We start from the raw sequence: 19,061 nt of genomic DNA on the forward strand, positions 1-19,061 counted from the left end.
TGTGACTTAATATTCTGCACATCCTGTTTACTAAATAGTGAGTGAAATATGTGCGAGACTTACACTTTCAAAACAGCAAATGACAGTCGTGCTGAGTTTTCTTCTCACCAGTTCCAAAGTGCCAACTGTAGTGCTCAGACCGGCGACCGCCGCATCTGAAGAAGAAACAGCGCAGTCGGCTCTATCGCATGACGACACGCGACACACCCCACCGCCACATCATCTATCACACCATCATCATGAAAACCTCCCCCCTGAGGACTCCTTACACGGATCGCCGGCCGCTGGGCTGTGCGATGCGATGGGGGGCGAGTGCCCGGAAGCACGCGTGGCACTAATCCTCTGGCTTATTTGTTCATTTACCGAGAAAAGGCTGATATCTTTAAGAAACAGATCGTGAAGTGATGGATGCTGTGAATAATTGCTTTTTCATCCCTGGCTTATGGAACAAATTGAATTGCCGTTGAAGTGGGGTGAGCGTTGCCGTTTAAGCAGGTATCTCCTCTTTGGGGTGGCAAAATGCCTGACACATATTAGGAATGAAAAGTGGGCTGTTTTCTTGTGCTTCATTCATATTCATTGACTGGAGATGCGCTCATTACTATTGACATTTTTGCTGCGCTGCACGGCCCTCATACATTTGAAATTAAAGGGCCGTCACCGCAAACTGTGTGTTTCATCTTGCCTTGGTGGTTTTGTGCATCGCAAGAAGCCAGCATCACGTCATGTGTCAGTGTTTGGATGCATAATAATGCTGAATTTAAAAAAACACACAAGTTGAGATCCTGGGGATTTGGAAAGGTTATCTTCTCCCTTGATGACATCCCTGGGTCTTTACCCTGATCATGGCCATATGGCACCATCGCTCAACAAGAAGATATGCTTGTCTAAATCCGTCTTTGCCTCGGACACAGTAAAAGGTTTTGTCCTCTTGTTTAATGTTTTCTTAAAAGCATGCTTATTATAGCATGTCAAGCTTCATGTCTGCCGTTCTCATGACCAAAGAAATTGGCCGGTTTTCAGTCGAAGATGTTCCCTGTTTGTTCTTCGAGCTGGGGGATTCTCACAAAACAAGACGGGCTCACATTTCACCACAACATCAAAAGAACACATTGTATTATGTTTCAATAAAATTAAGCCTATTTGTTTTTAAAGGAGTAGTCAACTTTTGCTGATAATTTACTCACCCTCATGTCATCCAAGATGTCCATGTTTTTCTTTCTTCAGTCAAAAAGAAATTAAGGTTTTTGATGAAAACATTCCGGGATTTTTGGATGGACTTCAATGGGAACCAAACGGTTCAAGGTCCAAAAGACAGTTTCAGAGCAAACTGCAAACTGTTCAAAGGGCTTTCAATGATTCTAGATGATGAATAAGGGTCTTATCAAGCGAAACTATTAAGTTTAAGTTTTATAAGCTCAAATGGTCGCCTTGCTCTGTTGTGTAATGAGCTTTCGTGACTCTCCTGTTTGAACTCGTTCATTAAAATGAACGAATCTTTTTTCGTGTCATTTGGTTGATTCAACAAACAAAATGAACGAATTGACTCGGAAAAAGATTTGTTCGTTTTGATGAACGAGTTCGAACTGGAGAGTCACGAACTCGCATCACAGAACAGAGCAAGGTAAGCATTTGAGCTTATAAAACTAAAAACTTAATCGTTTCGCTTGATAAGACCCTTATTCATCGTCTGGAATCATTTAAAGCCCTGTGAACAGTTTGCAGTTTGCACTGAAACTGTCTTTTGGACCTTGAACCGTTTGGTTCCCATTGAAGTCCATCCAAAAATCCCGAAATGTTTTCATTAAAACCCTTAATTTCTTTTCGACTGAAGAAAGAAAGACGTGGACATCTTGGATGACATGGGGGTGAGTAAATTATCAGCAAAAGTTTTTTTTTTGGTTTTTTTTTTTTAAAGTGAACTACTCCTTTAAGGATTATTTAAACTTCGCACTTTCCCCCCTTTCCGATTTATTATATTATGTACTATTTGAGTTAAGTTTTTATACATCATAGTAGCATTTGTATGCTTTTTTATGCTATTTATATAGGGGGTGGGCTGTATAAACGAGCAGAATGTCTAAACGAGCTCAGTATACTGTCAACGTGATTCATTCAGCTAAATATGATAATTGGATCTATTTATATTTTCCTGATTTCAGCGGTTTTCATAAAGCGTTTTCAGTCATTTCTTTCTCCTGCTCTCAGCAGCACTGAATGTTTAAGTGTGAAGAGAGCTGAAATAAATTATCTCTTGACTAAACTGATGGAAAACACATGCCAGGAAATACATCATGCCAACCTGCAACACGTACTTTGCTACGGTTCAGCGCTAGCCAAACATAAATGTGCGTTATGCTAGGGTACCGTTCGCCCAAACTTAAACGTGCTTGTGCATATATTTGATGGATTTAGCCAAACTTGCCAAGCTGAGAACAGCCCTCTATCCAGACGGTTGGAAAAGGCGTTTATTGAACATCTGTCTTAGTATGTGAGAAATTATACTTGTCATCTCTGTTTAGACACAGGAACAGCGATGACGAGGCATTACGCCATTTATGTGCTAATGAGCCGTGTTGGTTTCGTTGTTTTGATGCATCGTAGTTTGCAAAAATAGATGCACGGCCATTACAACGAAACCAAATGTAAATGTCATGCCAGTTTGACACTATCCTTGCTTTACTGCTGCTGTCACTGGAGATGTAATTGGTTCTGATCGGCCAAACCCCAACTCTCGTTAAAACCAGAGTTGCAGATTTGACATTTTAGACAGCACATCAGACTTCATAAGACATTATTACACGTGGCGGTTCAAACCTTAAGTTTGTGTTTTTAAACTTGTTTTTAAACTTTGTTTGATATGCGTCACATTAAGCCCAGAGGCAATTGATTGTAAGTCGTACCCATCAGTTGACGATGTCAAGCTAATGACATTTATGCCTTTTCAGCTGAATTCAATATTTTTAATGTGTTCATATTTTGGTTTGTGATGTGCATATTGGTCATTTTGACTAAACTTGCATTAGATACATTAGAACCAATGTTGTTTGCAGTCCATTTTGGTCTGTTTCTAACACAAAACTACATACTATATAGACTTTGAATACATTGCATATGTTTTTGGTCCGCTTTTATGGTGCTTTTTTTCTTTTCATTTTCTGGGTGAACTATTATTTTAATATCTGTGGTCTAATATAGAAAAAAAAATATCTTTTCCATTTCAGTGTGAAATAGTAATATTACCCAGTGCAGCGCAATACGGCCTAATCTCGAAGGTTTGATTTACACAGTTCATCTTGTGGATCTTCCACAACAGTTGCATCACTTGTTCCACTTTTCTAACTTGACCATTTCAGATTTCAGTTTGTCTTTGTAGAATATATTATACATGTTCTGCAGCTGGAGCGCACGAGAGATTTGTATTAACATTAAAAACGTGGAAGTGCTCTTGGTTTTTTTTTTTTTTTCTTTCCACTCAACGTTCTGCCTTAATCATGGCATGGCAATCTTTGAGCCTTTATAATGACATACTAACAAAATCTATAACTAAATTATTCAACAATTATAACCCTCCGTAATAAGAACAGTAACAATGCTTTTAAACCTGATGGTCACTCACTAAGGATTAAGTGTTTCATTGTATAAAGTAAAAACTTTGTTCTGTGTGATGTAGCTTTTTGGCCTTTTGCTTTTGAAGCAAAGAGGTTTTGATAAACTACTAAGCAAGATACAATATGTCAGTGTATTGTGATATTTTGACCTTCCTCAAGCAGACTAACAGTTTACTTTCTCTTTTTTAATGTAGGTTTGTTTTTCATTCCTATATTGCAAAATATTAATTTATAACTTGCTGACCTTTTTGTAAATCTGAGTGCTTCATCCAGCAGATATTGCAATATTTGTACTTTTAAATGAGATGCATATCAGGGTGTTATTTGTATTTAGGAGAACCAGAATTATTATTTTTTTGAATACTTCATTGAAAAAAATAAAGGATTTGAGGCTTTAAAGGAGTAGTTCATTTAAATAAAAAATAAAAACTTTTACTGATAATTTACTCACCCTATGTCATCCAAAATGTCCATCTCATTTTTTCTTCAGTCGAAAAGAAATTAAGTTGTTTTTTTTTTTGATGAAAACATTCCAGGATTTTTCTCCATATAATGGACTTTAATGGGAACCAAACGGTTCAAGGTCCAAAAGACAGTTTCAGTGCAAACTGTTCAAAGGGCTTTAAATGACACCAGACGATGAATAAGGGTCTTATCAAGCGAAACGATCGCTCATTTAAAAAAAAGTTTTATAAGCTCAAATGGTCGCCTTGCTCTGTTCTGTAATGTGCGTTCGTGACTCTCCTGTTCAAACTCGTTTATCAAAATGAACGAATCTTTTTTTGAGTTGACTCAGGAAAAGATTTTTTCATTTTGATGAACAAGTTCGAACAGGAGAGTCACGAACGCGCATCACAGAACAGAGCAAGGCGAGTATTTGAGTTTATAAAACTTGTACTTTTTTTTTTCTTTTTTAAATGAGCGATCGTTTCGCGGTCGTTTATTCGTCGTCTGAAATCGTTTAAAGCCCTTTGAACAGTTTGCAGTTTGCACTAAAAGTGTCTTTTGGACCTTGAACCGTTTGGTTCCCATTGACATCCATTATATGGAGAAAAATCCTGGAATGTTTTCATCAAAATCCTTAATTTCTTTTCGACTGAAGAAAGAAAGACATCTTGGATGACATGGGGGTGAGTAAATTATCAGCAAGTTTTTTTCAAAAGTGAACTACTCCTTTGACCGTGTTTCTGTGAAATTTGAAATCTTCCTGTTAGTTGACCGGCTTGTGTTCTAAACCCATAATGCCTCTATCACTCCATCTGTGATATATATGGATAGGCTGGTTAGGTTATTACACGAAAAAAGTCTTCGAGCGAAAGTCAAATGGACTGTGTGAACAAGTCTTTTAAAGCTAGGATTACCTTTCTATTCAGGGTTGATGGAGGGCGTCTGCCATCCATGACCGTTCTCCCAGTCAGTGACACTGAGGAGGAACAACAGGGTCCACAGCTAATCCCTGTAATTGAAATGTTTTTATTTAGCATTTTGTCTCCTCCCATTCATAATTTTACATTGCCAGAATACCATTGAATATTTTGGCAATAATGTCTTATACAATAACGACTGGCAATAACAACTTAAACATATATCAGAATAAATATAATAAGTTCAAAATAATGGTATTATGATATTATACATGTAAGTTTACACTATTTATTCCATTTTTTTATTTATTTTGGAACTGACAATTCTGTCAGTTTCAGCCAAGTGAACACAATTATCTAACTAATAAAATGGACTTTGGTTGTTTGCACGCTTGGGCTGAGCATGGAGTTGTTTACTGGTGTTGTTGCTATTCAGTATGTTGATATTTACCTTCAATGTCCTCCAGTGGTTTTTAATGAAGACTTTTGGTTGTTTTCATTGGTTGAGGGGCTGTCATCACACTGCAAAGATATGGGTTCAAACTTATCTGTAGGGGATGCTTTTTCTCATTAAATATCTCCTCAAAACCAAACCTGAAACCTCAATTACTGTTGTGTTTTTGCAATCTCGGTACACACTGCCTTGTGCTTGTGTGTTCTTTGTTCTTTCTGGCACCAACCTTATCAGAAACTGGCACTGTTTAAGTTGACTCTGACCAATGCAGTCTGAGTAATAATTCGTTCCAGCGCGATTTGATAAGCTCACGATTGGCCGGAGGATCGTTGTGATGAACATGTCAATTTAAAGGCCACTGTGAATTCTGAGGCGTTTTAATTAAACCAAGTGCAAACAGTAAATACTTGCATTCTGGAGCTGCGCATGAAATGGATGGTAATTATGATGTGCCTTAATTAGCTGTCGCCGTGATCGTAATTGCTTTTGAAGATGGCTGACCTCTCTTTTTGAGTGTACGTGTTGGGGGCTCAGTGTTGTCAGAGTTGTTTCATTTGTAGGTGTTCATCTGGTCAAACTATTTTTTTGGAGGTTACCTTCTCTGTAGATGTTCATTTATTTTCCCACTCAGTTTTATTCAGTTCTCATGAGTACATTTGACATTTAAACAGGGCTTCAGAGGAAGTTCATTAGAGCAGTTTCTTGAAATAAATTCCTCCTGAAAATTACGAAATAGAGCCATGTTACTGTAATGTCAAACATTCAAAGTTTATTAAATTTCTGAAGTTTTAATATAACTAAGGCTGGGTCATATAGCTTAAAAAAAGTTCTGTTTTTCAGCCGTTCATCGATGTTTAGTAAAAAAACTTTTGCTAATAATTTACTCACCCCCATGTCATCCAAGATGTCCATGTCTTTCTTTCTTCAGTCGAAAAGAAATTAAGGTTTTTGATGAAAACATTCCAGGATTTTCTCCATATAATGGACTTCAATGGGAACCAAATGGTTCAAGGTCCAAAAGACAGTTTCAGTGCAAACTGCAAACTGTTCAAAGGGCTTTAAACGATTCCAGACGATGAATAAGGGTCTTATCAAGCGAAACGATCGCTCATTTAATAAATAAATAACACAGTTTAAGTTTTATAAGCTCAAATGCTCGCCTTGCTCTGTTCTGTGACGCACATTCGTGACTCTCCTGTTCGAACATGTTCATCAAAATAAACAAATCTTTTTCCGAGTCATTTGGTTCATTCAACGAATGAAATGAACAAAATGATTCGTTCATTTTGAAAAGACTTTCGCTCATCTTCGGAACACGAATGAAGATATTTTTGATGAAATCTGAGAGCTTTCTGTCTCTCCATTGACAGCTATGCAACCACTTTAAAGCTTAAAAAAAATTGCAAAGAGTTCGTAAAACTAGTCCATATGAATTGAGTGGTTTAGTCCAAACTTTTTTTTAGTGAAGAGACTCAATCGCTTTATTTGATGAACAGATTTAATTTAGCCTTTTATTCACATATAAACATTTATCAACTAACACATCAGATATGGAAAACAGAAGCGGGTTCGCTTGATGCGCGAGAACCAATGAGATTCATTCTCATGTTACAAAGGAAGTCCGAACTTCGGCAAGAACCAATTACAGTACATTCATTCAGTTACGCAACACGTTTGAGTTTCCGCCAGAAGTTTGTTCTAATGTGTCAAGCAGGTTCAGTTGAGCTTTTGAGTTGTTTATATGTGGGGAAAAAAAGCCTAAATTAAATCTGCTCACCATATACAAAATGATCGGGTCACTTTAGAAAATTCAGACTAAACTTCGGTAGTTAGCTGTCAAAGGGAAAGAAAGCTTTTGGATTTCATCAAAAGGATCTTCATCTGTGTTCTGAAGATGAATGAAAGTCTTACGGGTTAGGTACGACATGAGGTTGACCGAGTGAACTAACCCTTTAAATTAATTGGTATTAATAAACAACAGTGTTAATCTGCATGTTTATTTTACATCAAAATGTTTGTCCACAGAGAGACAGACTGCACTAGCTGTCAGCTCCCACTGCATGTTTGTAGCTAGATATCCGTAAACTTAAACAATGTCATTAAACTTCAACTTCAAATTAAGCCTCTTCCAAAACACCGCAGTCATTTTCCACTACAGCACAGCAAACCGCAGGACGCACGTTCATCAGTGGCTTTAATGCTTGACTGAAATGTTGTGTTAGCAGGTGCAGGTCCAACATCCCCAAGAAAATCCGAATGAGAGACTGTGCCTCTCATATGTCACCCTGAACCTCAGGACTATATACGATTCATTCATAACCTCACTTCCAGATGCCTCCTTTAGAGCCAGATCTTACTTAAGCAAAAATGACTCATTTAAGTGTAAGAGCTTTTCTCTCTGAAAAAAAGGAAAACCAAAGCATTATTCCTGCCATTAACGAATCAAATACTATTAAGCATCCAAGCTAAGAACATTACTTCTGCTTTGGCAAATCTGACCATACTCATCAAAGTGGTCTTTCTTTACTTCTCTAATGTGGTTCCAAACTCAAGGAGCACAACAGAAGAAATTTTAAAGGCTTTTAGTGGTTTTCCATGCAATTATAATTACGATTTCAAGCAAAAATCGGATACAAAAGCACTATAAAATTGGTTCAGAAATAGTCTTCTCAAGCGTTTGTCTGATGAACAGACTGAAAATGAAGTTGTTTTTCCACCACTGCAAAGGGATGAAGTCAGTGAGTTGATTCACTGTCCAATTCAAATGAATTATTCAGACTGGTTTTGTAAACTGAATCAATCAACTTATTAGAAAGATTTGACTTAAAAGAAAGATTTGTTCTCTCAGGGTGTTTTCAGACCTGCCGATCGTTTGCTTTGTTCTGAAACAGGGATTTAATGTTGCATTTTCTACTCTTTTCGGTTCGCTTTCACAAGGCAACATTTCAAAGCATACCAAAAGGTGTTTATGCAAGTCACAAGTGAGTAAAACGGTCAGAGTTTAATCTGTTCACTCTACAGGCTAATTGTGCATTTATCTGTAGCTGTCGTGACACGCAAACACTTAAACGTGATTCCCATTATGTCTAATAAATTATATATATATATATATATATATATATATATATAATGAAGAGTTCAGATGCAAAAGCCTCTAAGTGCCATTTGAAATTTTCTTTTAGAATGATCATTTTTATCAAGCTTGTATATTTAAGTTCAGTGATTTCACTTAAATGGCAATGATAATTACCTATTAATTGTTATTTAAGTGAAATTACTGAACTTAAATATACAAGTTTGATAAAAATCATCATTAAAGAAGAAAATTTCAAATGGCGTTTAGAGGCTTTTGCATCTGAACTCTTCATATATAATTATATTTAAAATTCTATATTTCTAATTTATGCTGTTAGAGTCAGTGTTTCATCTGAGCAATTGCACTTGGTTCGTTGGGTCTGGATTGCTTTCTCACGCTCCAGGGTTTGTTTTCAATTGGACCAAGACCACCTCGCTCAGGTGATCTCAAAGCGATTGTTTTGGTGTGGATTTGAACACGATTGACGTGTTCATATTTGCCTAAACAAACCGAATTAATGGAGAAAACCCACCGTGTTTGAAACAAACGCTCCAAAACGAGCCAGGTCCTGAAACCATAATTGTAATTGCATGGAAAAGAGCTTTAAAAACAGTGTTCAAAATTTCTGTCGCACAGGTTTAGAATAACATGAACATACTCTAGTAAAGGAAAGAAATTTATGTTGAATTGTGTTTTATTTTCCTCTGTTTCAGGCTCTGTTGGAGCAGGTGGTTGTGAAATGTGAGGGCTTCAGTGTGGATCATCTGGAGAGAGTTTACTCGGTGCTCAGCCAGTGTATTTACCAGCACCGCAGAGACTACGACAAGACCCATCTGATAGAGGTTGAGTGACACACACACACACCCACCCACACGTGAAATATGATGTTCAATGACTTTATGGCCCTACTGGTTGTGCAATTTATCAAATTACATGTGTGCTTCATGGGCACAAGCAAAAAGATTGGACATACCCATATTTAAGAGAGGCTTTTGTGTGGTCATTGTACCTCATAATAGCATGCCACACACTTTCACTAGATGATATTTTATTAGCTTTATGTGATTTGATATACACTACCGGTCCAAAGTTTTAGATCGGTAAGAGTCTCTTCTGCTCACCAAGGCTGCAATTATTTGATAAAAAATACAAAAACAAAACCGTAATATTGTGAAATATTATTACAATTTAAAACAGCGGTTTTCAATGTGAATATATAGTGAAGTGCAATTTATTCCTGTGATCAAAGCTGAATTTACATCATCATTACTCCAGTCTTCAGTGTCACATGATCCTACAGAAATTATTATAATATACGTACAAGTATCTTTAAAAAGGTACTAGTATCTAAAGAATAAGCACTAGTAGCTATTGAATAAGTACTTGTACTTAATGGAATAGATACTAGTATCTAAAAAAATAAGTACTAGTGGCATGAAAATAGAGAGTAGTAGGTTTAAATGATTAAATGTTAAAACGGCTTGCCATAGTACGTCTAATCATGAACGCGATGACACAACGGATTATTCTGATACACAGAAGATGAATGTAGACCAAATATTCTCATAAAAATCTCCGCTCATATTTTAATTTGTCTGAGAAATAAGTGTGTTGCAGGTCTGCGTTTCTTTGGTTGTTTTCTCTCCTCTTCCCACCCTCTACACTCCCACTTTTCCACAGCTTCACACGTCCTTGTCTTTTTCAAAGCTGAGGTGTAAATGACGGCTAAAACGGGGGTTTCATGACACTTTAAATACGGGTTCACAATAAAGTACTCTAGTTTTATTTTGTGTTCTGATTTCAAACTTATGAATAAATCACTTAGGTTTTATATTTCTACAGTTTGTTTGATTGTATGGGCATTTTTTTTTTTTTACTTTTGTGCTATAATTTTATTTTATGCGCTTATTTATTTCTGAAGCAAAACCTGCTAAAAATACTGGATTAGACCATAAATATATGTTTTAGTACCTCTGTATTTTCATTAGGGGAGCGCGGGGCTAGTTGTAACACATGCTAGCATGACAAAACTTGGTGTATTTACTAGTTGCCATTTCAACACTATATAGAGAAAAATTTGTGCCACAATTTTGAAATCTTTGTGAGATATCAGTGAATATTTATTTAACCATAGCAAAAGTTCATTTCAAGTTAATTTTCATCTCTATTTTTTGTGTTTATCTAAAATTAGACAAATTTGATATTATTTCAATCTCCAATCTGTTGTTTAACAGTTAATATAGTTCTTTAATGCTTCGCTAACTAGCAGAAGATTTAAACCCCAGTTGTGCAGTTGGGGCATGTCGTCACACTGCGTTACAATTAGAAATATGCTATTATATTCTATACTTTTATGAATTCTATTGAGAAAACAAGAGAAACAGTCAATGTTCAAAAATTATTCATTATTATTTTATTTTGAACTATGCTGTATAGCTGTTTTCCGGTGTGTTTGTCGTCAAACTCAAACATTTCTATATGAATAATTATTAAAAAATGCCATTATTTTATATGAAAAAGTTAATAATTGTATTTTATTAAGAAAATATTTTGGTTTGCCTTGTGTATATATATATATATATATATATATTTTTTTTTTGATTAGATCAGATAGCATTTTAAGCTGTTATATGTCTATGGGGCATGTTGTCACATTTCACTTCCATTCTTTCAGGTTAAATCAAGAAAAAAGTATACACCTTATTAATAAAACAAAATCACATAATTGTACTTGACATGTGGAAAATTAATGTGGGGGAAAATAAATACTCTAAACCCTAAGTAGATTTACACAAATTAACAAAGTCAAAAAGTGTTACGTTGTGCCCCGCTCTCCCCTATAAATGATGACTTCATAGTTTTATCTATGTCTATCTATTTTTAGTAGTAGTTATAATACAAAATAGAAAAAAACCTTATTAACTAGTAGCTTTATCCTGTCTAATGACTCATAATGTTCAGTTCAGTCATGTGTCGTGTGTGTGACAGCGGCTCAGAGGAGATGGATACACAGTGATTGAACATGGCACACCGAACAGCTGCTGTGTGTCTAAATTACGCTGGCGCGCCAATGGTAGAGAGCTCTCGCACGTCCTCCTGGGAAATTATGTGCGCTGTTCTCAAATACAATAGTAATGGTAGCTGCCCAGCAGAAACAGATTAGTATTGCTCCAAGGAATTATGGCCGGCTTGACTGAAGGCTAATTTGCATGTTGTTGTACCAATTCCTCTTTGAGAGCACCCTAATGGACTCATATTTATTTATTCCAGGATGATTCGAGATCGAGACCATCTGGAAAAGCCGTGTGTGTTTAGATTTTAATCCGCCGTTCTCTGTCATATCGTTGGATCTTTTGCAGCCGGTGGACCGGAGCTGAGATCCACAGAGGATAGCAGAAATTGGACATGGTTTTGTTAATTGTTTACGCATTGTCCTGCGCCGTATACTTTGACCTCAACCGGAATTACCATGTCAGATGAAGAGTTGTATTAAACCCATGTCTGTTTTTAAAGAACGGAAAGTGACATACACGACACAATGTCATCAATTTGATGGCTTGATTACGGTTTTTTTTCATCATTATTGTTTCCCCCATACTATCTTAGCCGGAATCTCATTGGTCTAAAATTCTGCTTTTCATAGTTGCGTATTTAAAGGTATAGTTCACCCAAAAATGTGTGTTCTGTCATCATTAACTCACTCTCATGTCTTATCAAAACCTGTATGATTTTGACGTTGTAAAAGCACAAAAGAAAATGTATTTATTTTGCTCTAAACTATTTTCTGTGAATGTTCGAGACGTCCCGTTTTAGGTAAATTGCTAGTAGAAAGTGCAGTAAACGGTAATCATCCAGGATTTTCACACTGCTTTTTTCATTATGAAACTTTCTATAGCTGTAGAGGTAGTCTGGATTATTTATGAACTATATCTTAATTTTTAAGGTCTGTTTCTAACACACAGTTTTATGGACTACATTTATGGTGCTCCTTTTTGGAGCTTAACAACTTCTGGTCACATTTCACTTTCATTGTATGGAAGAGAGCAGCTCAAGATACTAAATGTCCCCTTTTGTCGAAGTCATACCATTTTTGAAAGACATGTGGGTGAGTAAATGATGACAGAATTTATATTTTGGGGTAACTATCAGTTTATATGGCAATTTTTTTTTTTGTATTTGTCAGTGTTGCTAAAAAAAAAAACCGTCCCATTGTTAGGATGTTATAAAAATAGTCCAAAAACGTCCTTCTAAACCAAACTCTGATAGCTTTTTAGTCCCCTTTTACATAAAATGTCCTCATGATATTTTGGAGCTGTCATACCCATAATGCCACGCACTAGATGGATCAATAAAATAAATCATTAAGGGTCCTAAATTGATATAGACCCTTCCAGAGCTGAGATATTGAGATATTTACAATGGCATAAATGCTACGTGGGATCTCAATATCTCAGCTCTGGAAGGGTCTAGAGCCTTCATTTTTGCACTCAGGTCTAAGTCTCTTGGCCCTCTATCAGAATCCAGAGTTTCAAGAAAATCAGAGAAACTCAAAATTCCGAAAACAAGTTTTTCCAATCTTCTTGAAACTCTGGATTCTGATAGAGGGCCATGGGACTTAGACCTGAGTGCAAAAATGGAGGCTCTATGGCAACCAAACGTCACTGGTGAGACAAACGTGCAACGGAGGGACGGTCAGATTATGTTTTGGCAGGGGAAAAATCAGAAAATGTAATGAAAATGAAAGTATTAGAAAGTATAATAATTGCAGTAAACAGTAAAAAGTTTGCGCTATTTATTCTACTTAAGTAAAGATACGTGAAAAATGTACTTAAGTAACAAAGTATTTGTACTTCGTTACATTTCACCACTGATATTGAGTCCAACATTTAGTTTAAATTGATCAAATTGTTCGTTTTAGTCGCATTTTCGAAGTTTCCCCTCTTAAATCCGGTCACGCAGCAGATCTTTTGCCACTCAGTTAGGCTGAGGGGGGTTGCTCCGGCGGGAAAGTGACGTCAATGCATTCCCGAAATTCACATTTAACGAAACATGCCATTCATTTCCTTTATGTTTCTGTCTGTTGATTTGCAGGCGATGGAGAGGCAAGTTGAGCATTTTCGAGACATTCCTGTGATGAATAGAGGGCTTTCAGAGAGAAATGTGATTGGAGACTCCTTTGACAGAAGAGGGAGAGGCCAGCACTCGGATGCGAGTCCTTAACATGGAGCAGGACGCCTCGGGCTTAAAGGAGGGAAAAAAGTGCAGACATTTGAAACAAAGGCGACCTTGGTGCTATCATCTCAGGTACCTGAAACAGAACCAAACACAAACTCCTGGAGGTTTCGTTTTTGCTCGTTTCTTTTTTTGTAAACTCTCATACATGCCAATTGCCGATGATTGTACCTGGTGCTATTGGGTGCTATTGTTTTATTTTTTTTTTTGTTTTGTTTTCATCTGCTGCTCCTTGTTCTCATAAGCAAGCAAACAAAACACAAACAAACACAGTACAAAATAAAAGATTGCGTGATGTCACAAAGCAACCTCGGCCTCTGTCTACTGGAAACAAACACACACACACACACACACACACAGATTCTCACCAGCAGTGGAAAACTGTATACGGATGGTGTGATGCCCTACAGCTCGAGTCAGTTTGGTCATTTACTGTGGAAATAAACTGCATCGCCCTCTTTCTACGTCCGCTCCTGTGATGTCACACCATTGAGATTATTGAGAAAACACTTTTTAGCCACATAGATATTCCCGCTGGAAAAAACATCAACACATTTTGTAGGGACGTCTAGTGACGAGTTGTTTTCTACTGGATGTTAATTGTAAGTTTTGCAAGGCCTCTGTATTGTAAACCAACTTTACCCTGTGAACAACGAGACTGTGTTCTCCTTTTCCCACTATAATTTTTATACAAAACAAACAAAGAAAAAAGAAATGGACAGATTTTTGGCTCAAATAGATTCTTTAGGAGAGGAATGGTAGTGTTTTAGACCCCTCACATATTTCTCCCGTGGGAGTAGCTCATGGGCTTTATTGTTTATTTATTTGGGCATTTTTCTGGTTTTCTGGATTTACGAGTAGATTATGTGGAGATTGCACTGCCTAGCGTGTGCCTTAAACTTTGAAATAGTATCCCACGGTGGACAAGCCACAGCGCTACAAACCCTTTCCGGATGTTTTAAGAGACTTGTTGTATGTTGTAATGAATTGTTTGCCAATCTCTTCTCGAGTCACCAACTCAAACATCTTCATGGTTTGTGGGTTGCTCCATCAAACATTTTCCATCCATTTATATTGTAATATCACACATTTGGAGTACAAATAGCGATGTTTTTGATGTGCAAATCGGCTACAGTGGCAGTCTAGGCAGTGCTGAATTTTTTGAACGTAAAGCATTATACTATATTTTTTTGTTTATAGTGTTTCCATTGTGCTAATATTGTGCTAATCCTTGGTTCTTAGCTGTTGCATTAATATCTCAATTTTGGTGTTGTGTAAGTATCATTAACTCCCACCCCCTCCCCCTCTCAAACGTGTGTTAAAGGGATACTCCACTTTTTTTGGAAATAGGCTCATTTTACAACTCCCCCAGAGTTAAACAGTCGGGTTTTACCGTTTTCGAATCCATTTAGCTGATTTTCTGATATTTCGAAGTATATCAGTAACCGAACAGTTTTTGGTCTCATTGACCAAAAATATACTATGGAAGTCAATGAGACCAGAAACGAATTGTCTGGTTACTGATATTTTTCTAAAAATCAGAAAATCGTCTGAATGGATTCACAAACGGTAAATCTCAACTGTTTAACTCTGGGGGAGTGGTAAAATGAGCCTATTTCCCAAAAAAAAGTGGAGTATCCCTTTAAATCTCAGCTTTTAACGCTTTGTAAAGAACGTTGATCCAGGTTCAGGAGTCGCTGTGACCTTGTCTCGGATTCGGTGCTATAAACAAATTGGAAAAAACTAAAGAGGGGGGAAAAAACACTTTTTAAGACATATGCAAAAGAAAGGAAAAAAACTAGAAGTTAGCTTTGGACTACTGCAGTGTGTGTGTGTGAGAGACTGAAGCACAGCTACCTCAGCAAGTTGTTTTCATGCGAAGAGACACACAAGTAATGACCTGTTTACTGACGAACAGTATTTGTTGACCTCTGTAATATCACTGCGCCCTTCAGAAATTCAAGCTAAGGTACGTGAGAGCACGTCATGTAATCCTCGGGTTTGTTTCGTTTTTGGGTTGTCCTGCTTTTGAGCCGAGAAAAGAAATGGCGTTGTGATATCGGTGAAATGTTATATACTGTATATTTCAGTTTTTCTACATGTGCATCCCATGATTTTTATATTAGCGGCCATGTTTCTACCTTCAGTCCGTTTCATGTTTTTTTTAATTTCCCTCAAACTTCTCAGTCACGTTTTCTTCAGTGCTATTGCCTGTCCATTTGTTATTTATTCAATGATTTAACATTTTGTTCAACCAAAACTAATTGGAAACATTGTTACACGAAATTTGTAGCACGTTTTTGTAGCAGGTGTTGCACGACGTTCAGAAACGGGGTTTACTGGTCTCAGGTCTCTGCTGCATTAATATTTATTCCATAAGGGTGGATATGATGATGATGATGATGATGATGATGATGGTGGTTAGGCTTCTTTTTCATTTTCAAATATTACTGTAGAGGATGAAGGGGACGTTCATGTGGCTGATGTGTGTTTTCGGGTCCCTCTCCATCACCTGTAGTGTCATCAACATGGTGGAGCATTGGATGAAACTACTGTAATGCCGACCACGTGTGTTTATCACACAAATGCATCTGGATTCAGTTGATGCCAATTCACAAGACGCCCTATTTGCGTTGCTAATGTAATTGGCCCTGAATCGAAATCAAATCTTGGTCAGCACATTATGTGGAAAGGAAATGTCACATTTAGAAGCACCACTAATATATTTTTTAGAGAATCAACTCTTAAATCCTGCATTAAACATGTTACAATGTGGGCATGAAAGTCTATGTAGTTCTATGCGTTTGACCAGAGTTTAATTCAGATTGTTTAACTGAAAGTAGGAAGTCCATAGAACAATAGCATGTAGGTAAATATGACCCACTAAACCCAATTGTGTTCAGTTTTGATACGTTTAAGTCGATGCTTTATGTTGGAGAAGTTTATCTTGTTTGCAAATAATGGTTTATGTTTAGTTCATTTCATTTAATCAGTAGATGTATACCCCTTTAAGGATTTACAAGGTTGAGGGAATGTTATTTTTGTTGAGTTAAACCAGAATTTGTTCCTTTTGTATGTACTTTTATGAAGCAAATCAAAATCACACATATTGTCCTGTCCTTCCTTGCAGTCCTTCTTTTGTGAAATGATATATTTACTGTAATTTCTGAAATAAACTGCTGTGATATACTTGAATAAAAGGTGCAAATTGAACTCTCTCTAGGTGTTGTCATTTTAATCCGAGTCCTGTCTTGAGTTGTAATGAGGGTTACAGCACATTTTGGGCCGTGTGCTGCGTTCGTACTGTAAATTGGAAAGCAAATTAAAAAAAAGCAATTTGTTGACTTCTAAAAGTCTCCAGCTTTTGCGATAAGTCTCTGGCTTCACTCATTTATCAGGAATTTTAAAGGCACACATTTTTTAAATGTTACGGAAAAGACAGTTCCTTCTATTGAGATTTAATCAGTAAGAACTTGCTTTTCATAAGGGCATGCTGTAAAAGTTAGCCACAAATTACAACATTAAAGGGTTAGTCCTGCCAAAAGTGATCCATCCATCATAAAAGTAATCCAGTGGGTTAATAAATGCCTTATGAAGGGATGTATTTTTGCAAGAAAAATATGACTGATGAAAAAAAAAAAACACTGTTTGGCTGAAAGAAGAAAGTAATATCAGGGTGGCTGTGGGTCATTAAAAAGTATTGAATCAATTTTCCTAAAAATAAGGCCTTAAAAAGTATTAAATTGTTAATTTACATTGTTTTAGTATTTAAAGTATTTAAATTGTTAATATCTTAAATATTTTAGTCATGTCACCACAAAGATGCAGGAAAAGGCAATCGGTTTGCCAGCCAGGTCAAATATTTTCTACAAGGTAACCTGTGTGTGAGACACGCGGGTGCGATCAAACAGTGGAGTCATGAAAAACATCCGTCATTTTGTTCATACAGGACAACATTCAGTCTGCAAAGTGTTTACTTATATTTGTAGGCCTATACTCGCATTAAAACACACTTTTAAAGGGTTAGTTCACCCAAAAATGAAAATTCTATCAGTATTTACTCACCCTCATGTTGTTCCAACCCCGTAAGACCCCGTAAGACCCATAGGCTTCTTGAGGGACTGGCTCTTGCCGTCCCCGAAAAGTCATTAAAGACATCGTTAAAATAGTCCAAGTGACTACAGGGGCTCAATCTTAAGTTTATCAAACGACGAGAACACTTTTGTGCGCAAAAAAACAACAAAAATAACGACTTTATTTCAACTATTCATTTATTTCTCCCTCTGCGCGAGTCAGGTTACTAGTTTAATAGCGTAAGCTTCTGTTATTGTACGTCACACGCATCACACACACATGACCAGCGTCGGCCAATAGTGAGCCTACGTGTGACGTAGCTCTACGCAATCACACTACGTTAACGGACTACAGGCTTATGGAGAAGGAAGTGAATAGTTGAAATAAAGTCGTTATTTTTGTTGTTTTTTTGCGCACAAAAGTGTTCTCGTCGTTTGATAAACTTAAGATTGAGCCCCTGTAGTCACTTGGACTATTTTAACGATGTCTTCAATTACTTTTCGAGGACAGCAAGAGCCAGTCCCTGAAGAAGCCTATGGACTGTATGCAGGAGCGATTTTAATATCCTAAATATCTTAATTTGTGTTCCGAAGATGAACGAAGGTCTTACGGGGTTGGAACAACATGAGGGTGAGTAAATACTGATAGAATTTTCATTTTTGGGTGAACTAACCCTTTAAAAGCAAAACATATGTATCCAACCCCTGTTTGAAACAGTCTGTCAGAGTTTGAGGTCCCAGAAGAAGAATAGGAAAGACAGTGCAAACCAACTGGTTGTTCCACGAGTCCTTTTATAGTTGCTTTCTTTCAGTTAAGCACACTCTTCACATACATGTCGAAAGAGCGGATGTTAACAGGTTAAAGGCATATCAACGTGTCATGAACACTAGGTGGCCATTACAGAGTTCCATCTTTTGGACATTCATCATACCGCATTGGTTTTCATTTCTTGTCCTCAAAATAGGGCACTCATCTGTTTATTTTTAAGTAGTATTATTTTATGCGGAAATCAATTATTTATAATTATTAGTTTAATTAACAAACTAATTATATGAAACTATTATCAGTACACTACAAATAAACAGAGTCTAGAGCCTCCATTTTTGCACTCAGGTCTAAGTCTCATGGCCCTCTATCAGAATCCAGAGTTTCAAGAAGATCAGAGAAACTCACAATTTCGACCCCTAAAAAAAAATGACAGTGGTACCCCTGTCGTTTTTTTTCCGGTGCGAAAAAATAAGTTTCTCCAA

The 19,061-nt window shown here is 36.8% G+C and overlaps 1 protein-coding gene across 2 annotated transcripts in view; it reads left to right on the forward strand.

Annotated features, from left to right (window-relative positions):
- The window catches only part of atad2b (ATPase family AAA domain containing 2B), a 99,087-nt gene extending 85,042 nt beyond the window's left edge, over nt 1–14,045 (forward strand). For both annotated transcript variants that reach the window (XM_039690164.2, XM_039690166.2), the window contains exons 27-28: nt 9,219–9,347; nt 13,597–14,045. In XM_039690164.2, the coding sequence (XP_039546098.2) occupies nt 9,219–9,347; nt 13,597–13,725 (258 nt within the window). In that variant the 3' untranslated portion in view covers nt 13,726–14,045. The remainder of the gene's footprint in view (nt 1–9,218; nt 9,348–13,596) is intronic.
- Nucleotides 14,046–19,061: the final 5,016 nt, after the last annotated feature.

Source organism: Pimephales promelas, chromosome 13 (genome assembly GCF_988280905.1).
Source record: "Pimephales promelas chromosome 13, fPimPro1.hap1.1, whole genome shotgun sequence".
In the NCBI taxonomy this organism is placed as follows: Eukaryota; Metazoa; Chordata; class Actinopteri; order Cypriniformes; family Leuciscidae; genus Pimephales; species Pimephales promelas.